The sequence below is a fragment of the Procambarus clarkii genome, chromosome 52 (genome assembly GCF_040958095.1).
Source record: "Procambarus clarkii isolate CNS0578487 chromosome 52, FALCON_Pclarkii_2.0, whole genome shotgun sequence".
Taxonomy (NCBI): domain Eukaryota; kingdom Metazoa; phylum Arthropoda; class Malacostraca; order Decapoda; family Cambaridae; genus Procambarus; species Procambarus clarkii.
Window position 1 is genome coordinate 32,993,241 of NC_091201.1, and position 27,466 is coordinate 33,020,706.

The 27,466-nt window shown below is 46.0% G+C and overlaps 1 protein-coding gene across 1 annotated transcript; it reads right to left on the minus strand.

Moving 5' to 3' along the window:
- Positions 1 to 5,551: 5,551 nt before the first annotated feature.
- On the minus strand, positions 5,552 to 27,466 carry LOC123763478 (uncharacterized). The gene is made up of 12 exons (XM_045750606.2): positions 27,217 to 27,466; positions 26,071 to 26,316; positions 24,116 to 24,317; positions 23,011 to 23,094; positions 21,184 to 21,323; positions 16,807 to 16,943; positions 16,132 to 16,286; positions 15,545 to 15,623; positions 14,903 to 15,065; positions 13,887 to 14,040; positions 10,227 to 10,283; positions 5,552 to 7,805 (listed from the first exon to the last, which is right to left on the minus strand). The coding sequence occupies exons 1-12, from the start codon at positions 27,463 to 27,465 to the stop codon at positions 7,642 to 7,644; spliced, it is 1,830 nt and encodes a 609-aa protein (XP_045606562.2). The 5' UTR covers position 27,466; the 3' UTR covers positions 5,552 to 7,641.

Genomic DNA, 27,466 nt, shown 5'->3' on the forward strand with positions numbered 1-27,466 from the left:
GTCTCACTGTCAGTGCCCAGGAGAGAATGCAACCTGCCGTGCACACACACACACACACACACACACACACACACACACACACACACACACACACACACACACACACACACACACACACACACACACACACACACACACACACACACACACACACACACACACACACACACACACACACACACACACACACACACACACAGGATCCAGGGATTTAGGCGGGATCCAAGAGTCAATGCTCGATCCTGCAGACACAACTAGGTGAGTACACACACACGAGACCTTGGGGGCCTCGTAGCCTGGTGGATAGCGCGCAGGACTCGTAATTCTGTGGCGCGGGTTCGATTCCCGCACGAGGCAGAAACACATGGGCAGTTTCTTTCACCCTAAGTGCCCCTGTTACCTAGCAGTAAATAGGTACCTGGGAGTTAGTCAGCTGTCACGGGCTGCTTCCTGGTGTGTGTGTGTGTGTGTGGTGTGGGGAAAAAAAAGAAAAAAAAAGTAGTAAGTTAGTAGTTAGTTAGTAAACAGTTGAGAGGCGGGCCGAAAGAGCAAAGCTCAACCCCCGCAAAACACAACTAGTAAACACACACACACACACACGTGTCCACCTACAATACCTACCATCCTTGAGCACGATCACAAACCTTCTTGTTGCCTTAAGGTAAGAGATACACGCTTGGACTTAAAAGTTCCATAATAAACTTGCCTTGGATTAAATCATAAACTAAAAAAAATATATTTTACTCTTAAATATGCATGTTTAATTTATTTTTTAATGCATCAGTTTATAAAAAGGGAATATTTCTCCCTCTCCCTCTTAGTTCAGCTCTTTATTGGAAGCGTTTCCTTCCTGTTTCCTTTCTCTTCCAGTATCGTGAAGAACAGATGAAACTACAGGACAGTTGGCCCCCAACGAAGCAGCTTATATATTCAACCTCAAACCACACTTGTACAAAAACATATTCTAACTAACTTAACCTTGAAATAACCCAACCTTCCTCCCCCTTCCCCTCCCAACACCACCCGTGTCTGTAATGTCGCCTGGCAAACTGTCCCCCATCTTAACAACTATATCTATAAACCTGTATTTACCCAGCCTTTTGCTGACTAACAGTATGTCATTTTGGTCACTTGTTTTGTTGTTGTTTTTTTTGTTGAGTTATTTAGCATCCATTGTGTGGTGTGGTCTTGTTGGTGTGTGGTGTGGTCTTGCTAGTGCGAGGTGTGCTCTTGCTAGTGTGAGGTGTGGTCTTGTTGGTGTGTGGTGTGGTCTTGTTGGTGTGTGGTGTGGTCTTGTTGGTGTGTGGTGTGGTCTTGTTGGTGTGAGGTGTGGTCTTGTTGGTGTGTGGTGTGGTCTTGTTGGTGTGTGGTGTGGTCTTGTTGGTGTGTGGTGTGGTCTTGTTGGTGTGAGGTGTGGTCTTGTTGGTGTGTGGTGTGGTCTTGTTGGTGTGTGGTGTGGTCTTGTTGGTGTGTGGTGTGGTCTTGTTGGTGTGTGGTGTGGTCTTGTTGGTGTGAGGTGTGGTCTTGTTGGTGTGTGGTGTGGTCTTGTTGGTGTGTGGTGTGGTCTTGTTGGTGTGTGGTGTGGTCTTGTTGGTGTGAGGTGTGGTCTTGTTGGTGTGTGGTGTGGTCTTGTTGGTGTGTGGTGTGGTCTTGTTGGTGTGTGGTGTGGTCTTGTTGGTGTGTGGTGTGGTCTTGTTGGTGTGAGGTGTGGTCTTGTTGGTGTGTGGTGTGGTCTTGTTGGTGTGTGGTGTGGTCTTGTTGGTGTGTGGTGTGGTCTTGTTAGTGTGTGGTGTGGTCTTGTTGGTGTGTGGTGTGGTCTTGTTGGTGTGTGGTGTGGTCTTGTTGGTGTGAGGTGTGGTCTTGTTGGTGTGTGGTGTGGTCTTGTTGGTGTGTGGTGTGGTCTTGTTGGTGTGTGGTGTGGTCTTGTTGGTGTGTGGTGTGGTCTTGTTGGTGTGTGGTGTGGTCTTGTTAGTGTGTGGTGTGGTCTTGTTGGTGTGTGGTGTGGTCTTGTTGGTGTGTGGTGTGGTCTTGTTGGTGTGAGGTGTGGTCTTGTTGGTGTGTGGTGTGGTCTTGTTGGTGTGTGGTGTGGTCTTGTTGGTGTGTGGTGTGGTCTTGTTGGTGTGTGGTGTGGTCTTGTTGGTGTGTGGTATGGTCTTGTTAGTGTGTGGTGTGGTCTTGTTGGTGTGTGGTGTGGTCTTGTTGGTGTGAGGTGTGGTCTTGTTGGTGTGTGGTGTGGTCTTGTTGGTGTGAGGTGTGGTCTTGTTGGTGTGTGGTGTGGTCTTGTTGGTGTGTGGTGTGGTCTTGTTGGTGTGTGGTGTGGTCTTGTTAGTGTGTGGTGTGGTCTTGTTGGTGTGTGGTGTGGTCTTGTTGGTGTGAGGTGTGGTCTTGTTGGTGTGTGGTGTGGTCTTGTTGGTGTGTGGTGTGGTCTTGTTTGTGTGTGGTGTGGTCTTGTTGGTGTGTGGTGTGGTCTTGTTGGTGTGTGGTGTGGTCTTGTTGGTGTGTGGTGTGGTCTTGTTGGTGTGTGGTGTGGTCTTGTTGGTGTGTGGTGTGGTCTTGTTGGTGTGAGGTGTGGTCTTGTTGGTGTGAGGTGTGGTCTTGTTGGTGTGTGGTGTGGTCTTGTTGGTGTGTGGTGTGGTCTTGTTGGTGTGTGGTGTGGTCTTGTTGGTGTGTGGTGTGGTCTTGTTGGTGTGTGGTGTGGTCTTGTTGGTGTGAGGTGTGGTCTTGTTGGTGTGAGGTGTGGTCTTGTTGGTGTGTGGTGTGGTCTTGTTGGTGTGTGGTGTGGTCTTGTTGGTGTGTGGTGTGGTCTTGTTGGTGTGTGGTGTGGTCTTGTTGGTGTGTGGTGTGGTCTTGTTGGTGTGAGGTGTGGTCTTGTTGGTGTGTGGTGTGGTCTTGTTGGTGTGTGGTGTGGTCTTGTTGGTGTGTGGTGTGGTCTTGTTGGTGTGTGGTGTGGTCTTGTTGGTGTGTGGTGTGGTCTTGTTGGTGTGAGGTGTGGTCTTGTTGGTGTGAGGTGTGGTTTTGTTGGTGTGTGGTGTGGTCTTGTTGGTGTGTGGTGTGGTCTTGTTAGTGTGAGGTGTGGTCTTGTTAGTGTGAGGTGTGGTCTTGTTAGTGTGAGGTGTGGTCTTGTTAGTGTGAGGTGTGGTCTTGTTAGTGTGAGGTGTGGTCTTGTTAGTGTGAGGTGTGGTCTTGTTGGTGTGTGGTGTGGTCTTGTTAGTGTGAGGTGTGGTCTTGTTAGTGTGAGGTGTGGTCTTGTTAGTGTGAGGTGTGGTCTTGTTGGTGTGAGGTGTGGTCTTGTTGGTGTGTGGTGTGGTCTTGTTAGTGTGAGGTGTGGTCTTGTTAGTGTGAGGTGTGGTCTTGTTAGTGTGAGGTGTGGTCTTGTTGGTGTGAGGTGTGGTCTTGTTGGTGTGTGGTGTGGTCTTGTTGGTGTGTGGTGTGGTCTTGTTGGTGTGAGGTGTGGTCTTGTTGGTGTGTGGTGTGGTCTTGTTGGTGTGAGGTGTGGTCTTGTTAGTGTGAGGTGTGGTCTTGTTGGTGTGAGGTGTGGTCTTGTTGGTGTGTGGTGTGGTCTTGTTGGTGTGTGGTGTGGTCTTGTTGGTGTGTGGTGTGGTCTTGTTGGTGTGAGGTGTGGTCTTGTTGGTGTGTGGTGTGGTCTTGTTGGTGTGTGGTGTGGTCTTGTTGGTGTGAGGTGTGGTCTTGTTGGTGTGTGGTGTGGTCTTGTTGGTGTGAGGTGTGGTCTTGTTAGTGTGAGGTGTGGTCTTGTTGGTGTGAGGTGTGGTCTTGTTGGTGTGTGGTGTGGTCTTGTTGGTGTGTGGTGTGGTCTTGTTGGTGTGTGGTGTGGTCTTGTTGGTGTGAGGTGTGGTCTTGTTAGTGTGTGGTGTGGTCTTGTTGGTGTGAGGTGTTGTCTTGTTGGTGTGTGGTGTGGTCTTGTTGGTGTGTGGTGTGGTCTTGTTGGTGTGAGGTGTGGTCTTGTTGGTGTGTGGTGTGGTCTTGTTGGTGTGTGGTGTGGTCTTGTTGGTGTGTGGTGTGGTCTTGTTGGTGTGAGGTGTGGTCTTGTTAGTGTGTGGTGTGGTCTTGTTGGTGTGAGGTGTGGTCTTGTTGGTGTGTGGTGTGGTCTTGCTGGTGTGTGGTGTGGTCTTGCTGGTGTGTGGTGTGGTCTTGTTAGTGTGTGGTGTGGTCTTGTTGGTGTGAGGTGTGGTCTTGTTGGTGTGTGGTGTGGTCTTGTTGGTGTGTGGTGTGGTCTTGTTGGTGTGTGGTGTGGTCTTGTTGGTGTGAGGTGTGGTCTTGTTGGTGTGTGGTGTGGTCTTGTTGGTGTGAGGTGTGGTCTTGTTGGTGTGTGGTGTGGTCTTGTTGGTGTGTGGTGTGGTCTTGTTGGTGTGAGGTGTGGTCTTGTTGGTGTGTGGTGTGGTCTTGTTGGTGTGTGGTGTGGTCTTGTTGGTGTGTGGTGTGGTCTTGTTGGTGTGTGGTGTGGTCTTGTTAGTGTGTGGTGTGGTCTTGTTGGTGTGTGGTGTGGTCTTGTTGGTGTGAGGTGTGGTCTTGTTAGTGTGTGGTGTGGTCTTGTTGGTGTGAGGTGTGGTCTTGTTGGTGTGTGGTGTGGTCTTGTTGGTGTGTGGTGTGGTCTTGTTGGTGTGTGGTGTGGTCTTGTTAGTGTGTGGTGTGGTCTTGTTGGTGTGTGGTGTGGTCTTGTTGGTGTGTGGTGTGGTCTTGTTGGTGTGTGGTGTGGTCTTGTTGGTGTGAGGTGTGGTCTTGTTAGTGTGTGGTGTGGTCTTGTTAGTGTGTGGTGTGGTCTTGTTGGTGTGTGGTGTGGTCTTGTTGGTGTGAGGTGTGGTCTTGTTAGTGTGTGGTGTGGTCTTGTTGGTGTGAGGTGTGGTCTTGTTGGTGTGTGGTGTGGTCTTGTTGGTGTGTGGTGTGGTCTTGTTGGTGTGTGGTGTGGTCTTGTTGGTGTGTGGTGTGGTCTTGTTGGTGTGTGGTGTGGTCTTGTTGGTGTGTGGTGTGGTCTTGTTGGTGTGTGGTGTGGTCTTGTTGGTGTGTGGTGTGGTCTTGTTGGTGTGTGGTGTGGTCTTGTTAGTGTGTGGTGTGGTCTTGTTGGTGTGAGGTGTGGTCTTGTTAGTGTGTGGTGTGGTCTTTTTAGTGTGTGGTGTGGTCTTGTTGGTGTGTGGTGTGGTCTTGTTGGTGTGGGGTGTGGTCTTGTTGGTGTGTGGTGTGGTCTTGTTGGTGTGTGGTGTGGTCTTGTTGGTGTGTGGTGTGGTCTTGTTGGTGTGTGGTGTGGTCTTGTTAGTGTGAGGTGTGCTCGTGTTAGTGTGAGGTGTGGTCTTGCTAGTATGAGGTATGGTCTCCCACCAGAGAAGTATTGTAGTGTTGAACAACAGCACCAAGATCCCAGAGTCCTGGAGTAATTAACAACCCAGATCCCCAATTTGAGATGTAAATAAAACACATTTTAGATTTATATATAGACTAATTTAATAAATATATGTATTTACAGGTAGTTTAGAAATGTTATTTAACTGTTTCATTATATGTTAAAAGAACATGATTTGTTTTAGTATTTAAAGCGAGCGTCTTGTCTCATACAAGGATAAGGTTTATACACTTAGAGGTATAACAACTTCTCCGTGAGTATACAGAGAGTATACTGTAGTCTTTCCCTGTGTTCAGGGCTACAGTATACTTGCCAGCTGATCACTGAATACTTGACCATAGTTCTCTTGCGGTTAAGAGGCCTTAGGCCTAACACCAAACCAGTTCTATTTGTTTTAATACTTAAAATCTGTTCCTAATTTTAGAAGTTATCAGTAATTTATATATTTATAAAAGTAGTAAACTTTAATGAGTGAGATTTTAAGTTTTCAACAATTGATGAATAATAGCTAATTAACCCCAAAATGAATCTGTTAAGAACTCCTGATGGAAGATGACAAGTTTCAGTTAAGACCAAGTGTTAAAAGCAGGGAAACTTCAAAATTTCTTCAAAACTTCAAAATCAACACAAAACACTGTTGATTCAAATCAACACAAGTGTTGCTTAAGTGTCAGGAAAAAATACAAATAATTTTCCACATATATTGACGATTAATCGAAGGAAGTTTTATTTTCAGTTTCACTACATTTAAAACATAAAAAAATACCAGCTTAAAAATATGGCTATACTAAATCTAAATAACAAATAAATAGGTTTGTACAAGTTCTCAGACATAAACACGATAGCAGTTTGGTCCGAAATGCCTGAAGAATGCCCTGACACCTGGTGTGTGTGTGTGTCACAACAGTGTAGTGTTGCTGGAGACTCCTGCTCTCCCATGGTGTGCACTCAAGGTGTACATGCGCGTCTCCACTAAATCAAGAGTAAAACTATCAACATTTTGATCTTGCTGTGCCTACTCGTGGACACCTACTAATGAATGTTTTTGTTATCAGGGGAAAAACTAGTTGTTTTGTACATATTTGAAATATAATTTTTCCTGTTTGTCCCAGGTTGGAGTACACAGCCTCGCCGAACTTTCCAGGGTGACTGGTAAAGTGTTAGGGCAGAGTCATAGGAGAAGGTCGAGATCTGTCCCATTGTTCCCCATTAATATACCAAAAGCTTGCTAAACATCAGACTCCATCTTCGCTGTCTTCATCTGTCTTCGCTAAGACAGCGTAAGTGGCTACAGTCAAACTTGTGTGTAGTGAAGATGGTTGCAGCGACGATGGTTGTGTATGATGAAGACAGTTACAGTGATGAAGGTGATTGTACAGGTGGTTAGTTATTAAGGTCGTGTGTAGTGTAGTTGGCTATAGTGATGGAGACTGTGCTCGGGTGCTGGAGCTAACATCTCCAGCACCCGAGCAACGCCGGGTGCCCAGCTAGTGTGGGACAAAAAAAAAATAACATAAGATTTTGTACTTGTTGGCAATATATCTGATCTGGAGGACCAGGATCTTTGTAAGGATTAACTAGGCCGTGTTGTTATGTTATCAAGACTTCCCGCACGGATCCAATGTGAAAACATTCCGTTCTCGTAACATTTAGAGACCTCTGGTGGCGGGAACCAGACAATTCTGTGCAAATATTTGCGAGAATTTCATGTGTAGTCACAGGGATGAGAAGTCCTGCACGGGTGTAACTGCCAGTGTATGTTTAATATTTAATGAAGGGGCTCCCATGTTAGAAAGTGAAACCAATTTTTTTAATGTGAAATAATAAATGATTGTTATATTCGTATTGCTACAATTACAGAAGTAAAAATATTTCATTTTATGGTTATAATTAGTTTTAGACTCAATTTTATTTTGGTTTATAGTTAAAAAAAAGACACCTCAACCCATATTTATTTAAATGAAGTTCAGTGAAATTTTGAATATTAGGTATTGTGTATAAGACTGAGAATGGAGCCTAGTGAGACTGGCCGGGAGCCTAGCCACCCTACATATACCTGAACCCTCAACCACTGACTCCACATATCACCCTACCTTCCTCTCTCTATACCCTCACATTATACCAAATGACGCAGCCTCTCCAACTCAATTTTTGTCGTTATACACAACTATTTAACGTGTGTCCAGCTGTTACGAGGCGAGTAAGTTCCCAGCGTGGGACCTGGTGATAGTTCATGTTCTCGTATCGTGACCATTAACGAGAGAATGGGGGCTAAATGACCAACGTTTTCATTCCAATCTCCGTTTAGAGGACGGGACAAAATCAGACTTGTAATGGTTGACGAAGGGCGTTGAGGGCGCGGGTACTTCTTCAGGCTTCTGGGCCCTACGGAGCCTGATGCAGAGGATCCCGCTGGCCGCCGTCAGGATCCCCACCACCACGGCCACCATCCCTGTTGGTGCCACAAGCTGTACAGTCATACCTCATAACACATTATGGTACCTCATAACACACTATGGTACCTCATAACACATTATGGTACCTCATAACACACTATGGTACCTCATAACACACTATGGTACCTCATAACACACTATGGTACCTCATAACACACTATGGTACCTCATAACACACTATGGTACCTCATAACACACTATGGTACCTCATAACTCACTATGGTACCTCATAACACACTATGGTACCTCATAACACACTATGGTACCTCATAACACACTATGGTACCTCATAACACACTATGGTACCTCATAACACACTATGGTACCTCATAACACACTATGGTACCTCATAACTCACTATGGCACCTCATAACACACTATGGTACCTCATAACACACTATGGTACCTCATAACTCACTATAGTACCTCATAACACACTATGGTACCTCATAACACACTATGGTACCTCATAACACACTATGGTACCTCATAACACACTATGGTACCTCATAACACACTATGGTACCTCATAACACACTATGGTACCTCATAACACACTATGGTACCTCATAACACACTATGGTACCTCATAACACACTAGGGTACCTCATAACACACTAGGGTACCTCATAACACACTATGGTACCTCATAACACACTATGGTACCTCATAACACACTATGGTACCTCATAACTCACTATGGTACCTCATAACTCACTATGGTACCTCATAACTCACTATGGTACCTCATAACTCACTATGGTACCTCATAACACAATATATGTTACCTGTTGCACAACTGCACGACCAATCACTATTATACAAATTTAAAAGACAAACTTATATCAAAGGATCAGAACTTTGGTATTTTATATGTGAATATTATTATGAGAATGTAACCAGTTGAAGGGTTATTGATGCACCGGTAATTATACTTATTGATTATCAGATTGATGTACAGTAGTTACTTATGTAAAGTTAATTATGCACAACTAAGAATAATTTTGTCAGTTTGTTGTGATGTGAGCATGTGAACCTGACCTGTTTGTGACCTTACCTGCTTGTGATCTTTCCTGCTTGTGACCTTACCTGCTTGTAATCTTTCCTGCTTGTGACCTTTCCTGCTTGTGACCTTTCCTGCTTGTGACCTTTCCTGCTTGTGACCTTTCCTGCTTGTGACCTTACCTGTTTGTGACCTTTCCTGCTTGTGACCTTACCTGTTTGTGACCTTACCTGCTTGTGACCTTTCCTGCTTGTGACCTTTCCTGTTTGTGACCTTACCTGCTTGTGACCTTACCTGCTTGTGACCTTACCTGCTTGTGACCTTACCTGTTTGTGACCTTTCCTGCTTGTGACCTTACCTGTTTGTGACCTTACCTGCTTGTGAGCTTTCCTGCTTGTGACCTTACCTGTTTGTGACCTTACCTGCTTGTGACCTTTCCTGCTTGTGACCTTACCTGTTTGTGACCTTACCTGCTTGTGACCTTACCTGCTTGTGATCTTTCCTGCTTGTGACCTTACCTGTTTGTGACCTTACCTGCTTGTGACCTTACCTGCTTGTGACCTTACCTGCTTGTGACCTTTCCTGCTTGTGACCTTTCCTGCTTGTGACCTTACCTGTTTGTGACCTTACCTGCTTGTGATCTTTCCTGCTTGTGACCTTACCTGTTTGTGACCTTACCTGCTTGTGACCTTACCTGCTTGTGACCTTACCTGCTTGTGACCTTACCTGCTTGTGACCTTACCTGCTTGTGATCTTTCCTGCTTGTGATCTTTCCTGCTTGTGACCTTACCTGCTTGTGACCTTACCTGTTTGTGACCTTTCCTGCTTGTGACCTTACCTGCTTGTGACCTTACCTGCTTGTGACCTTTCCTGCTTGTGACCTTACCTGCTTGTGACCTTACCTGCTTGTGACCTTACCTGCTTGTGACCTTTCCTGCTTGTGACCTTACCTGCTTGTGACCTTACCTGCTTGTGACCTTACCTGCTTGTGATCTTTCCTGCTTGTGACCTTACCTGCTTGTGATCTTTCCTGCTTGTGACCTTACCTGTTTGTGACCTTACCTGCTTGTGTCCTTACCTGCTTGTGACCTTACCTGCTTGTGACCTTACCTGCTTGTGACCTTACCTGCTTGTGATCTTTCCTGCTTGTGACCTTACCTGCTTGTGATCTTTCCTGCTTGTGACCTTACCTGTTTGTGACCTTACCTGCTTGTGACCTTACCTGCTTGTGACCTTACCTGCTTGTGACCTTTCCTGCTTGTGACCTTACCTGCTTGTGACCTTACCTGCTTGTGACCTTACCTGCTTGTGACCTTACCTGCTTGTGACCTTACCTGCCTGTGACCTTACCTGCCTGTGACCTTACCTGCCTGTGACCTTACCTACCAGTTACCTTATCTACCAGTGACCTTACCTGCCAGGGCTGAGAAGGTCCCACTCTTCAAGCACACATCCTCGCTCTGGGAGTCTCCTGGGAAAAGAGAGGTAGTGATGGTGGTTACTGGCGTAGACTGTCTCCAGTGTGGCAGTCTACGCAGCAGTCTACACACGGAGCGTAAATTGCTGCTAGTTACTCATTACGCTCGTCGTTAGTAACTCCAACCGCTCTGCTAACTTTGATCTACTTGTAACTTCGACGAGAGGGTGCATTAGATTACTACGGTAGAGGTACATCAGATCACTACTGACCACCACAACAAGAACAACTATCCACCACAACAGGAACAACTGACCTCCACAACAGGAACAACTGACCTCCACAACAGGAACAACTGACCTCCACAACAGGAACAACTGACCTCCACAACAGAGGAACAACTAACCACCACAACAGAACAACTAACCACCACAACAGAGGAATAACTGACCTCCACAACAGAGGAACAACTGACCACCACAACAGAGGAACAACTGACCACCACAACAAGAACAACTAACCACCACAACAGAACAACTAACCACCACAACAGAGGAACAACTAACCACCACAACAGAACAACTAACCACCACAACAGAGGAACAACTGACCACCACAACAAGAACAACTAACCACCACAACAGAACAACTAACCACCACAACAGAGGAACAACTAACCACCACAACAGGAACAACTAACCACCACAACAGAGGAACAACTGACCTCCACAACAGAGGAACAACTAACCACCACAACAGAGGAGCAACTGACCTCCACAACAGAGGAACAACTGACCTCCACAACAGAGGAACAACTAACCACCACAACAGGAACAACTAACCACCACAACAGGAACAACTAACCACCACAACAGAGGAACAACTAACCACCACAACAGAGGAACAACTAACCACCACAACAGAGGAACAACTAACCACCACAACAGAGGAGCAACTGACCTCCACAACAGAGGAACAACTAACCACCACAACAGGAACAACTAACCACCACAACAGGAACAACTAACCACCACAACAGAGGAACAACTAACCACCACAACAGAGGAACAACTAACCACCACAACAGAGGAACAACTAACCACCACAACAGAGGAACAACTAACCTCCACAACAGAACAACTAACCACCACAACAGAGGAACAACTAACCACCACAACAGAGGAACAACTAACCACCACAACAGAGGAACAACTAACCTCCACAACAGAGGAACAACTAACCACCACAACAGAGGAACAACTAACCACCACAACAGAGGAACAACTAACCACCACAACAGAGGAACAACTAACCACCACAACAGAACAACTAACCACCACAACAGGAACAACTAACCACCACAACAGAGGAACAACTGACCTCCACAACAGAGGAACAACTAACCACCACAACAGAGGAGCAACTGACCTCCACAACAGGAACAACTAACCACCACAACAGAGGAACAACTGACCTCCACAACAGAGGAACAACTGACCTCCACAACAGGAACAACTAACCACCACAACAGAGGAACAACTAACCACCACAACAGAGGAACAACTAACCACCACAACAGAGGAACAACTAACCACCACAACAGAGGAACAACTAACCTTCACAACAGAACAACTAATCACCACAACAGAGGAACAACTAACCTCCACAACAGGAACAGCTAACCACCACAACAGAGGAACAACTAACCACCACAACAGAGGAACAACTAACCACCACAACAGAGGAACAACTAACCACCACAACAGAGGAACAACTAACCTCCACAACAGAGGAACAACTAACCACCACAACAGAGGAACAACTAACCACCACAACAGAGGAACAACTAACCACCACAACAGGAACAACTAACCACCACAACAGAGGAACAACTAACCACCACAACAGAGGAACAACTAACCACCACAACAGAGGAACAACTAACCACCACAACAGAGGAACAACTAACCACCACAACAGAGGAACAGCTAACCACCACAACAGAGGAACAACTAACCACCACAACAGGAACAACTAACCACCACAACAGGAACAACTAACCTCCACAACAGAACAACTAACCACCACAACAGAGGAACAACTAACCACCACAACAGAGGAACAACTAACCACCACAACAGAGGAACAACTAACCTCCACAACAGAGGAACAACTAACCACCACAACAGAGGAACAACTAACCACCACAACAGAGGAACAACTAACCACCACAACAGAGGAACAACTAACCACCACAACAGAACAACTAACCACCACAACAGGAACAACTAACCACCACAACAGAGGAACAACTAACCACCACAACAGGAACAACTAACCACCACAACAGGAACAGCTAACCACCACAACAGAGGAACAACTAACCACCACAACAGGAACAACTAACCACCACAACAGGAACAGCTAACCACCACAACAGAGGAACAAGTAACCACCACAACAGAGGAACAACTAACCACCACAACAGAGGAACAACTAACCACCACTACAGGAACAGCTAACCACCACAACAGAGGAACAACTAACCACCACAACAGAGGAACAACTAACCACCACAACAGGAACAACTAACCACCACAACAGGAACAGCTAACCACCACAACAGAGGAACAACTAACCACCACAACAGAGGAACAACTAACCACCACAACAGAGGAACAACTAACCACCACAACAGGAACAACTAACCACCACAACAGGAACAGCTAACCACCACAACAGAGGAACAACTAACCACCACAACAGGAACAACTAACCACCACAACAGGAACAGCTAACCACCACAACAGAGGAACAACTAACCACCACAACAGAGGAACAGCTAACCACCACAACAGAGGAACAACTAACCACCACAACAGAGGAACAACTAACCACCACAACAGGAACAGCTAACCACCACAACAGGAACAACTAACCACCACAACAGGAACAACTAACCACCACAACAGGAACAACTAACCACCACAACAGGAACAGCTAACCACCACAACAGGAACAACTAACCACCACAACAGGAACAACTAACCACCACAACAGGAACAACTAACCACCACAACAGAGGAACAACTAACCACCACAACAGGAACAACTAACCACCACAACAGAGGAACAACTAACCACCACAACAGGAACAACTAACCACCACAACAGAGGATCAACTAACCACCACAACAGAGGAACAACTAACCACCACAACAGGAACAACTAACCACCACAACAGGAACAACTAACCACCACAACAGGAACAACTAACCACCACAACAGGAACAGCTAACCACCACAACAGGAACAGCTAACCACCACAACAGAGGAACAACTAACCACCACAACAGGAACAACTAACCACCACAACAGAGGAACAACTAACCACCACAACAGGAACAACTAACCACCACAACAGGAACAACTAACCACCACAACAGGAACAACTAACCACCACAACAGGAACAACTAACCACCACAACAGGAACAGCTAACCACCACAACAGGAACAACTAACCACCACAACAGGAACAACTAACCACCACAACAGGAACAACTAACCACCACAACAGGAACAACTAACCACCACAACAGGAACAACTAACCACCACAACAGGAACAGCTAACCACCACAACAGAGGAACAACTTACTGAGGGCTGGGCGGAGGAGCTGGTCATCGCGCACCACCTGGATGGACTGGAAGAGACTGAGGGACTCCGAGATGTTGGCCGGGTTCGACTCCCTCTGCTCCTCCAGCAGGGACCTTTTCTGCTTCTTGGGACTCCGCCAGTGGCAGGGTTGAGTCTACACGGGGGGGGGGGGGGAGAGAGAAGGTGTACATTAGCACAGTGTGGTGGTGTGTGGGTGTGGTGAGGCATCTACCCTCACACGCTCTCTCTCTCTCTCTCTCTCTCTCTCTCTCTCTCTCTCTCTCTCTCTCTCTCTCTCTCTCTCTCTCTCTCTCTCTCTCTCTCTCTCTCTCTCTCTCTCTCTCTCTCTGTCTCTCTCTCTCTCTCTCTCTCTCTCTCTCTGTCTCTCTCTCTGTCTCTCTCTCTGTCTCTCTCTCTGTCTCTCTCTCTCTCTCTCTCTCTCTCTCTCTCTCTCTCTCTCTCTCTCTCTCTCTCTCTCTCTCTCTCTCTCTCTCTCTCTCTCTGTCTCTCTCTCTCTCTCTCTCTCTCTCTCTCTCTCTCTCTCTCTCTCTCTCTCTCTCTCTCTCTCTCTCTCTCTCTCTCTCTCTCTCTCTCTCTCTCTCTCTCTCTCTCTCTCTCTCTCTCTCTCTGTCTCTCTCTCTCTCTCTCTCTCTCTCTCTCTCTCTCTCTCTCTCTCTCTCTCTCTCTCTCTCTCTCTCTCTCTCTCTCTCTCTCTCTCTCTCTCTGTCTCTCTCTCTCTCTCTCTCTCTCTCTCTCTCTCTCTCTCTCTCTCTCTCTCTCTCTCTCTCTCTCTCTCTCTCTCTCTCTCTCTCTCTCTCTCCCCCCTCTCTCCTCATCTACCCTTACCCCACACACCCTCTCCCTCCCTGTCTCTCCACATTCCTCACTAAGCACCTCACTCCTAAACCTTCCCCTAAACCTTCCCCTTACTCTGAACCTCACCCTTCACCTCACACCCCACCTCCCCTCCCGTCACGGTGTCCCCCCTCCCCCCCACCGTGGAGGAGGACACATACCGGACAGTCGCCGTGACACATCCTGACGTCACACTCGATGTAGAGGGCAGGGGAGCCGGTGAAGCGGAAGGTCTTCATGAAGGCGTACACCTGCGTCTCGAACATGCCCTCGCTGGTCCTCGTGCCCTCGAAGTGGCTGATGAGCGACTCGTCCAGCGGGCACCTGCACGCCCGCCCACGGAGACACGACAGTTATAGAGAAGGAAGGGAACACAGAAATCACAATTGTGTGATGCTTCAAATGAACATGCATCACGCAATATATGTAGTGAAGTAAGGGCAAAGAGGGAGAACGGCCTATTGACATAGCTCGAGTGCATGGGGGGAGTTGTGTAAAACCCTGGTTTGTGCCTCGGAGAGGCTGCAGGATTCAGTAAGTTCAGTAGAACTTCGGTTTCAACTCCTTTTACCATGTCGTAGCTTAGTCGATTAAGGCAGCGTCTGGCATGCTCTCGGACGCAGGTTCGAATCCTCGTCACGGCCCTTGTGGATTTGTTCATTTGATGCATCACGCAATTGTGATATCTGTGTGTAGTGTAGTGTAGTGTGTTATTCTCTTAATTCCTACTTTTACTTCTAAAGAAAGTTACGAGTTGGTTATTGTTATAACTGGGAATAACGGGTTGGTAAGAGGCCCCTTACCCGTAATGGTCGATGAGGGCAATCCGCTTGTTACCTCCGTTGTGGGCGTAGCAGTCGCTCACCACGATGTCGAACCCCTCTGGCGAGAGACAGGTACACGGTCATGGAACACGAAGACACGGCTGACAATTCAAGTATGTTTATTGAGATAAGCAATAAATACATCTCAAAGGGATAGAGTAGCTTAGGCTATTTCTACCCTTCACGGGTGACAATGGCCACGAGATAGAGAGACATGCTATGACGGAGGAGAGACACAGACGACTGCAGGATGTCATGATAAAGAAGGAGTAGTGAGGCACTCAGGTAAGGCCCTCAGAGCTCATCAGCTGAGTATGAGAGGTAACTGAGGCTCATGTGTAGTGTGTGGTGGTCACATGAAGGGTGAAGTGTTTTGACTACTTTCATCTTTCACACACAATTAACAGACTATACATATATATAAATACAAGAATACAAATTAGAAAAATAATAATTCAATTGATCAAACATCTTCAGTACATTTGAATTGAATTGTAAGTGATCTACTGCGGCGCTGCCGAACAAAAATGGCCGCCGAGCAGACCAAAACAGACACGGACTCTTACCGAATTCTGAGCGCATGTAGATGACGAGGGTCAAGGGATCCCCGACCCGCACCGGACCCGTCACCCGGTTCCCGGTGGTGCCGATCCCGTAGCGGATCTCCATGTGGCACTCTGGCGGCGTGAGTGTGAACACCACCGGGTTCCCTGTCTGAACCCTGCAAGTAGAACCCCGTAAGTCACTCACTCCCTGTTCCCCACCGCCAGGCAACACTCAGTGCACCGCCAGGCAACACTCGGTGCACCGCCAGGCGATTAACATGATTATTGGAAGCTGTTATTATATATCAATCACGAGCTGACGGTGGTAAACTGCATCAATTATCTGTGACTAGTTAAGTATTTCCTGTGAGGAGGATCATTAGGTAGCAATGAAGGTCCAGGCGCCTCCGCTCACACTTACACAGACACTGATGTGCTTCCCTTACATCATTTTAAATTTAAACCCTAAATTTGCTTAGAAGATCTTCACAACACGACATAAGTTGTCAAAGTCACCAAGGCCAGGAACACTTACTGGTCACTTAAGGCCAGGAACACTTACTGGTCACTTAAGCCCAGCAACACTTACTGGTCACTTAAGCCCAGCAACACTTACTGGTAACTTAAGCTCAGCAACACTTACTGGTAACTTAAGCCCAGCAACACTTACTGGTGAACGAGTCCAAGAGCACTTACTCGACGTCGAGGAAGGGGAAGGTGACAGTCTTCCAGAAGTCGTAGCCATACTCGCATGTGACCTTGAAGTGCTCGTCCCAGACCTCCTCGATGAGCGGGTTGTACTGCACCGTCAGGGTGTTCCACATCATGTTCTTCTGCAGGAGTATATACCTTAAGCTGTTAGTTCTCACACATAGTAGTGTAGTCTCAAGTGTAGTTACAGGATGAGAGCTACGCTCGTGGTGTCCCATCTTCCCAGTACTCTTTGTCGTATAACCCTTTGAAACTACTGACGGTTTTGGCCTCCTCCACCTTCTCAGTTAGCTTGCTCCAACTGTCTACCACTCTGTTTGCATACGTGTGTGTGTGTCTTACAGCCCATCCTTTTAAAATGATAATGCATATGGCAACTATTTGACCAAACATACGAAAATGGGCAGTTAGACCCGCAAAAGTAATGGTTTGTATTCTTGAATTAGTGCAAATGCCATACTAAAATTGTTTAACTGTAACCAAAGAACCTAATCTAATCTGTCCAAGCAACCCTAGGCTTAATAAACGCTGCTTTAAGCCTAATGTGGTATATGTATGTGCTACACATACATGACTCTATATAAACGACATCCCTGACCCAGTATACTGGACATCAATGACCCTTTGCTACGCTGACGACGTAACCCAACTGATCACAGACTATACGATTAACACCCTCACACGGAAAGCACAACAAGAAATAGACAAAGTCACCCTCTGGGAACACGACTGGCGAATAAAAACAAACCCCAACAAGTCAAAAATAACATACTTTTTCTACAACAAACGACGTAACCCTGACCCAGTAAAACTCTACTCTCAATCACCAGATGCAACCCAGATCCCAAGAGTCAACAAAACCACAGTACTTGGACTCACACTAGACTTTAACCTTCGCTTTCACACACACATAACACCCAAGAAAGCTATAGCCTCAAACGCCCTATCAAAACTCTACCCACTTAAACATGCCTCCCAAGCCACCAAGCTCTACTTATACAAAACACTTATTCTCCCACTCCTAACATATGCACCGATCCCACTCACACTTGCAGCACCAACAAATAGGAAGAAACTCCAGCGTACCCAGAACAGGGCTCTGAGATGGGTGTTCGATACCCATTGGCAGGACTTCACCACCAGTGAGGCCCTGCATGAGAGGGCGAACATCCCACCTCTGAACATAACCTGGGATACTATGGGGAAGAAACAGATTGACAGAATTCTCACCTATCATGACAACTACGACACGTTCCTCAGAAACGTCCTAAGCAGACCCAGACATACGCACAACCTCTTTAACCTGATCGACGATCCACCTCCTGCTCCGTCCTTTACATAACCCCTCTCCTATAATATCACTACTCAAATCACCAAACTTCCAACTATAACCTCCTAACTCTTCTCCCCCCTCTTTAGGGGGGGACCAACTAGCTCCCGTTTTCTGGTGCCTTGGGTGGGCCGCGATGCTGATTAACAGATCAAAGACCACATCTGGTGTGAGCCTCCAGGGCACACCCAGCTGAGGGCTGCTGTCTCCGTGGGTGCTCAGAAAAGACGAAATGTTGTCACAGATCCGATTCCTTGCCTTCACTGCCTAGTCTGGTCATAACGATTTCAATGCCATGCAGCTGGGTCTAGCCCTGGCACTTTACCTCATACTGAAAACCCTTCCTCTCACCCCCACTAATTCTTCCCCTATCCCCACTTCCACGCTCACCCATTAGGGTATCTTGACCTATATTTAAATGAATGAATGACATGACCTGACCTGACGGGCCTGACGGCAGAGTGCACAGCGCTCGGGATTCATAGTCCTAAGGTTCTGGGTTCGATCCCCGGCGGAGACGGAAACAAATAGACAGAGTTTATTTCACCCTGATGCTCCTCTTCACCTATCAGTAAATAGATACCCGGGACTTAGACAGCTGCTATGACCTGCTCCCTGGGTATGTGTAACAAAAAGGAGGCCTGATCGAGGACCGGGCCGCGGGGACGCTAAGCCCCGAAATCATCTCAAAAAGAAGATACAGACTTAATAGTACAAAATGTAAACAATGTTGGTTGGAACAGTCCATTTTTGTACGTTCGGCCAAATAGCTGTTATAAGTACTATAATTTTGATGTCTTAGCATAAGTAAACGAGACAGAGTATTATCATAAGTGTGTGAACTGTTCACTATGATAATGAACTGTTCACTATGATAATGAACTGTTCACTATGATAATGAACTGTTCACTATGATAATGAACTGTTCACTATGATAATGAACTGTTCACTATGATAATGAACTGTTCATTATGATAATGAACTGTTCATTATGATAATGAACTGTTCATTATGATAATGAACTGTTCATTATGATAATGAACTGTCATATAATGTTTCGAAAGCTTTTCCTCCTTCATTTTGTTTTAAATTCATCCATTGTTGTTGTTTAGCAGCAGATATTCTCCTTGTGGTGTGATTGAGTCTCTGCTACACTACGCCAACGAATATGTGCAGTTACGTCAGACTAAAGCAGACATTCCCTACTATAACAGGCATTCCTTGGAGGCAGCAGACATTCCCTACTATAGTAGACATTCCTTGGAGGCAGCAGACATTCCCTACTATAGTAGACATTCCTTGGAGGCAGCAGACATTCCCTACTATAGTAGACATTCCTTGGAGGCAGCAGACATTCCCTACTATAGTAGACATTCCTTGGAGGCAGCAGACATTCCCTACTATAGTAGACATTCCTTGGAGGCAGCAGACATTCCCTACTATAGTAGACATTCCTTGGAGGCAGCAGACATTCCCTACTATAGTAGACATTCCTTGGAGGCAGCAGACATTCCCTACTATAGTAGACATTCCTTGGAGGCAGCAGACATTCCCTACTACAACAGGCATTCCTTGGAGGCAGCAGACATTCCCTACTACAACAGGCATTCCTTGGAGGCAGCAGACATTCCCTACTACAGCAGACATTCCCTATTACAGTAGGCATTCTTCAGAAGCAGACATTCCCTATTACAGAAGGCATTCTTCAGAAGCAGACATTTCTTATTACAGCAGACCTTCTCTATTGCCGGATTATGTGTTATAGATACAGCTAAAACTGAAGGTCCACAAAGCACCAGATGTTTTTTATTATATAATATAAGAAATATATATCAAGAATAACCCTAATACTATCTGAAATATATCTGAAATATATCTCAAGAATAGCCTAATACTATCTGAAATATATCTCAAGAATAGGCTAATACTATCTGAAATATATCTCAAGAATAGGCTAATACTATCTGAAATATATCTCAAGAATAGCCTAATACTGTCTGAAATATATCTCAAGAATAGGCTAATACTGTCTGAAATATATCTCAAGAATAGGCTAATACTGTCTGAAATATATCTCAAGAATAGCCTAATACTGTCTGAAATATATCTCAAGAATAGCCTAATACTGTCTGAAATATATCTCTAGAATAGCCTAATACTGTCTGAAATATATCTCAAGAATAGCCTAATACTATCTGAAATATATCTCAAGAATAGCCTAATACTGTCTGAAATATATCTCAAGAATAGCCTAATACTATCTGAAATATATCTCAAGAATAGCCTAATACTGCCTGAAATATATCTCAAGAATAGCTTAATAATGTCTGAAATATATCTCAAGAATAGCTTAATAAACCAAGAATAGCCTAATATTTTCTTGAATATATCTCAAGAAGTGAGAAATATAACCAAATCTTGCCTTCATTATAGCCTCAACGTATACCATCTGCTATACTGTTTTTAACCTTTATAACTCCTACGTGTCATAATTCAAAACTTGGTAAGAGAGAGAAACATTACTTGGCACGTGTATGATTCTAATCAGTGCGCAAAATGCTCACGCATTACAGCCTGGCATTCATTACACTCTCTGTAATACAGTTTGAACCTGTAATATACATGCCATCAGTTTTATGTATTTTTATTGTGAGTGTCTCTGAGGTGTGTTCAGGGTGTGTGTCTGGGGTGTGTTGAGGTGTGTCTAGGGTGTATTCAGGGGTGTGTTCAAGGGTGTGTCTGGGGGTTGCGTTCAGAATTTTGTCTAGGGTGTGTGTGTCTGTGGTGTATTCAGAGGTTTCTTTGGCATGTCTGGGGTGTTCAGGGGTGTGTTCAGAGGTGTATGTCTGTTTCAGAAGACGAGCAAAGCTAATGTCAGCACTGTGGAGAAAGTCTTGTCACGAACATCTAATACAATTCAGAAATTAAAACATAGATCAGACTCTCCCATGAGATGCACAGAGCACAGAGGAGCCAGCCATAAACACAAGGCTCCACACAAGAATATATCCCTGCTAGAGCTCAGCACGCACCGAAGGAGTGCGTCCTCTGATGTCCTCTCTGCCCTTCTCGTTGCCACTGAGGGTGCCGCAGCGGTTGAGCTGGATGAAGAAGTCGTAGGCGTGGCGGCCGGAGCCATTCACGTAGATACAGTCGCCGTCGTACGCGTAGCCTGTTGGGAAGAGCGGAGGGGAGGGGGGGGATGAGACTAAAGGCTGCATGGTAAACAATAGCAACATTGCTCTATTCAATCGCTCCTATGCGCTACTGCCAAATATCGACGTAATTCAAATAATTCAAAATGGAAATTTATTTTCCAATTAAATTTTTTAGTTTTGTTTTCCCAAACAGCAAGTTAATGGTCCTCCGGAAGGTTAGGAGGGCAGGAAGTTCTCCAAGGTTTCAAAACGTCATGAAAACCGTTAATTTAAAGTTTCCTCTCCTAACTTAACAGACTAAGCCAGAGGACCCAAAACAGAAAACGGGACATTACGTCACTTTCGTGAGGCAATTTCATTTCTAATTACGTCGATTTTTAGCCTGAGTGCGCATACGAGCGAAGAGCGACGTAGTTTGTAAGAGGACGGGTTGATATGGGTCGTCCCTTCACCTTCATTCCAGCACTACGGCATTGTTGTAAACTTACAATGTAAGTTTACAACAATATTTATATAACATTTTCTCCCGTGTACATGTAAGCTGTAACGACGCTTCCACCAAGTGGTTGTTGAAGAAGGAAACTATTAGGGGTAAAGCGCCAAGTCATTATGACTATATATAACACTTGGATGGGCTCAGGATAAGGATTGGGGATATGACGGGGGGAAGGAATGGTGCCCAACCACTTGGACAGTCGGGGATTGAACGCCAACATGCATGAAGCGAGACCGTCGCTCTACCTGTCACCCCAAGTAGTTGGGCATCGTTGTTGAAGAGTGCGCTAGAGTAGAGCAATGTTGTTATTAAGGCAGCGTCTGGGATCCTCTTGGACGCAGGTTCGAACCCTCGTCACGGCCCTTGTGGATTTGTTCATTTGATGGTGTATTAAAAATCAATTTTTCGGATGTAACCTACATCCTTCTTCAAGGTACTGTATGCAGTACTACACGCTTCCTCAAGCTACTGTATGCAATCCTACACGCTTCCTCAAGGTACTGTATGCAATCCTACACGCTTCCTCAAGCTACTGTATGCAATGCTCTCATACACTGTATACAGCATCTCGAGAAAGGAAGTACGTAACTTCCTGAAAAAAAAATGTAATACACCTACACCTATATCGGGGCTGCCCTTCACCTTCGTAAATATTGTTGTCAAGGAAATAAATGAACGTAGGCTGTGATTTTTGACGAGTTTTTTGTTTATATAAATTCGTAATATAAACGAGTTACAGCTTCTCCCTCCGTATCAGCCTACCCAGGCTTTGCACCCTGGAGAGGCCACTCCAGACCGACAACCAGAGCGCAACTCCATAGTCTCCTGAGACTGATGGAGGCCTACTACTTTAAAAATATATTCAGTCTTAGCCCTGGAAACACAAACCGAAACTGTCTCCATTTTCCGCTTGTTACAACTTTTAATAAAGTTGTTACATCTTGGCTTAACGTGTTTATGACGTATTAGAACGTTGTTACAACTTGCTATATTGGTTGTTATAACTGGTTAGGAGGTGTTAAAACTTGTTCGAACGTTGTACCAACGTCGTAGTTTCGGTGTGTGTTTGGCGGGAGAGAAGTCACTAGTAACTATATGTTTCATTCTTCTGTGTTGTGGTGTCGCTCCCTCTCGTTCTATACACGCCCGCTCCTCCCACCCACGGCGCCAGTGTGAATAAGTAGGTAAGTTGACGCAATACTTGCCTAAGGAGTAGACTAGGCCGCTGAAGGAGCCGTTGAACTGGACGTGGATCCTCATGAAGTCGTCCTGGCACTCGGCCTCGATATCTGTGGGTACCAAACACGTCAATATACGTCATAGTGGGCATCATAGACGTCAGTATACGTCATAGTGGGTACCATAGACGTCAGTACACGTCATAGTGGGTACCATAGACGTCAGTATACGTCATAGTGGGTACCATAGACGTCAGTACACGTCATAGTGGGCACCATAGACGTCAGTACACGTCATAGTGGGCACCATAGACGTCAGTACACGTCACAGTGGGTCCCATAGACGTCAGTACACGTCACAGTGGGTACCATAGACGTCAGTACACGTCACAGTGGGTACCATAGACGTCAGTACACGTCATAGTGGGCACCATAGACGTCAGTACACGTCATAGTGGGCACCATAGACGTCAGTACACGTCATAGTGGGCACCATAGACGTCAGTACACGTCATAGTGGGCACCATAGACGTCAGTATACGTCATAGTGGGCACCATAGACGTCAGTACACGTCATAGTGGGCACCATAGACGTCAGTATACGTCATAGTGGGCACCATAGACGTCATAGTGGTCATCACACGTTAATACATGTCTAGTCGTTCCATACAACAGAGGCACACTCAAGGTGGCTATATACTCACCATCACACTAGTGTGTCACTTGTCATTTACTCACTGTTAACACTCATCACACTAGTGTTTCATCTACTCATCTTTAGTCACTCACCACACAAGAAACTAATTATTAATTTGTCACAGCCACTGAGGTCAGTGTGGTCAGTCACCACCCAGCAGTAATGACCCACAGAGCTCCATAGCTCTATAGGCCGAGAAGTATATATTCCTTTTCTCGGTGTACATGTACTCACTCAGTGTACTCTAGTCCTGGACTATGTTCAGGGGTTAGAATACAATTGCTGGTGGTTAGTAAGCTTTTATGGTGGTTTTATAATGGCGAATGATTAAGTCCAGCACGTAACCCAAGCCCATAGAGTGAGCAGTCTGGCCACCAATCAACTCAACAATGCTCTCTGTGATAATTATGCCTCCGTGGAGGTGCTGCTACTTACTGAGTACTCTAGTCATGTTTAGGTAGGGCCTCTTGAGCACCCCGGGGCGGAGGCCTGAGTAGAGGCTGTACAAGGGGTCCTTGTCGATGACGGAGGCCCCGGGCGGGAGGAAGTTAGAGGGGCGGGTCCTGGAGGGCTGGCGGGGAGGCAGGTGACTGTAGAGGCTGGGGCGGTGGAAGCCGGTGTGGTGGCGGGACCCGACCTGTTCACGGCAGACACAGATCATCTTTACTCACACTTGTGTTATGGTGCAAGGGGGTTTTGTCTGTATTTTGAGCTGAATGTTAAGAGTGTCTACCTGTGGTGCATCTTGATCAAATTCTTGAATTGTCTTTATGATTAAGAGGTCAACATAGTGGAATTTAATGAGTTCTCTTATAGCTTCGGTCAATGCAAATATCATGATCTTTACTCAGAGGGGAAAATAACACTAAAAATTATATAATTTTTGTAAAAAAATTACTAATGATTAACATTATGTTCATATAACATCGTCCGGCATAAGGAAAAGCATTTACAACATTTATAATTTGTGTTCAATAAAACATGAGCGCTCTACTACATCTTCTAATGTTAATAAATAATAATTCGTACCAGGAAATTAATGATATAGTAAGGATAATTTGCTTAAATATAATGTGTTAAATATTTGAATATATAAAAGCTGAGATTTTGTATTGTGCTTCTCACATTTTAATATATTAAAAGAATCAAGTTTTATACTTTGAAATTATATATTTGATTTACACATGATAAAGGGGTAACCTCATCAAACACATCAACATATATACAAGGGAGCCGGTCGGCCAAGCGGACAGCACGCTGTACACGTGATCCTGTGGCCCCGGGTTCGATCCCGGGCGCCGGTGAGAAACAGTGGGCAGAGTTTCTTACATCCTATGTCCCTGTTACCTAGCAGTAAAATAGGTACCTGGGAGTTAGTCAGCTGTCACGGGCTGCTTCCTGGGGGGTGGAGGCCTGGTCGAGGACCGGGCCGCGGGGACACCAAAGCACCCGAAATCATCTCAAGATAACCTCAAGAAGATACATCGAGAGGTTAACCCCGTTTTTCACCGATTATTCCATGAGAGTATAATTTAGCCCTGGACAGTGTTCAGGACTAAACTTGCTGGTTGGTCACTAAACTATTGTAGTGACGTAATTAACCCCCCTCCCGCGGTTAATTGGCTTTAAGCCTAACACCAAACCAACCTCCTGATGGGGTTAGACTCGAAGTGTTGATATCTTCTTGAGGTTATCTTGAGATGATTTCGGGGCTTTAGTGTCCCCGCGGCCCGGTCCTCGACCAGGCCTCCACCCCCAAGAAGCAGCCCATGACAGCTGACTAACACCCAGGTACCTATTTTACAGGGGCATAGGGTGAAAGAAACTCTGCCCATTGTTTCTCGCCGGTGCCCGGGATCGAACCCGGGATCATAGGATCACAAGTCCAGCGTGCTGTCCGCTCGTCCGACCGGCTCCCCAACCTGATCTCCACAGGTTTTCCACAACCTAGAGGTGTAAACCTTCTCAAAGTTGTACATCTCCCTCATACAGTGGGACATGTACGACAGGACGGTAGAAATAAGTTGACCAGACCACACACTGGAAGGTGAAGGGACGACGACGTTTCGGTCCGTCCTGGACCATTCTCAAGTCGATTGTGATGAGGAAGTAGATGCAGGCAATAAATAGGCAAGAGAGAGGTGTAGTAGAGGGGAAAATAAGGTAGAAATAAGGTTATATTCTGGAGATTAGCTCAACCCGAAATTAAAAAAAAAATAGCATTTCAAACTTATAAGTGTTTCAAACTTATGACCATTCACCCCACTACACCTGTTAGATGACTGCTCCCGATTACCTGTAATAACACTGAAACCTTTTAAGAAGAGAAAACTATATTGAGCTGGGTCGTCTTGTGACAAGAAACCATAGATAGAACATTAGTTAATAACCTTGAGGTCCTCTTGCGGATCCGGCGAAGATTCCGAGTCAAGAGCCAGATCGAGGTAATCCTTTCCTCCGCCGGCATTCCTGCCGGTGGTGTCGGTGGGAACCCTGGCGGCCTGAGGGTTCCTGGGTCTGGAGCGGGTGTTGGGGAAGAGGGCCTGGTCGTCCAGCCCGCCCGAGCGGTCTGACCCGCTGGTCTGCAGCTCTGCGGCCCGCGACGCCGCCGCGAAGTCGTCTGCCAGGAAGCTCATCTGCGGCATTTTGTATCATCAGGAAATTGAAAAGATGCAAAGGTTTTAATTATATGTTAAAGCATGTATTGATGTGGGTTATTTAGTGGTGTTTGCTCGTAGTTAGTCGTGTACTCACCTAGTTGTGCTTGCGGGGGTTGAGCTCTGGCTCTTTGGTCCCGTCTCTCAACCGTGTGTGTGTGGTTGTTTGTTGTAAAATGTTTACGTTTGGGTTGTTTGCACACATGGGGAGTGTGTGTTGGTAAATATTGTTGGTAACATAACATATATATTGTTATCCTTGGGGGTATGAGATAATTCCCTGTACAGGTGTTCAGCAAACTATACAACTGTACTCTCCTGGGTGGTGGGTACACTACCACTGGTACTGTGTGAGGTGGTTGCCTCATGACGTCATCCCAGTTCCAGGATAGCACCTCAAATAATAACTACTCTCTTAGGCCTCGTTAACCAGTACGAGGCTGTTACTCTTCCGCACAAGTTACTCTCGTGTTCTACAGGACCCGGCTCGAATTTCCGGTGATCCAAGTGAATGAAGTGTCTCCCCATTCTCTCTTGTTCTTATGTGTTATGAATATGAGAGAAAGGATTAGGCCGTGATTCGAGCAAGAATTTTCTCTATATTTGTTATGTTAAAATTTAAATTTTGCCCCGAGGGGCGAGTTTATTGAGCAGCGCCACTCATCTTGTGAGTGGACGTTCTTCACTTGAAGAGCAAGTTGAAAAATTGTACCGACAAAGTTCGAATTACACTGAACGTTTCAACGTTTGTGAAGAATGACATAAGAAATATAGAGACCATTCGTTTCGGAATCATTGCTCCAGAAATTTCAAGAAAGAAGGTTCGTTAAAAACTGTTTGGTAGACCATTAATGTGTGGAGGAAGAGTGTGGCACTAACCTTGGTATCCTTGGGTGGGAGGCGGAGAGGAGAGGACCTAGGCTCGCCGGAGGGTGGGAGGGTGACGGGGACGCCCGTGGTGGTGTCCTGGCCCTCCTGCAGGTCTGCGCCAGGCTGTAAGGTCGGGGCGGCCTCGGGGATGGTGGGCAGTGTGACGAAGAGTGTGTGGTGGCCGCTGCTGGGCGAGGCGGCGGCTGGCAGCAGGCACCGACACACTGCCTGTGGCACAACACACTTCTTACTAAACATA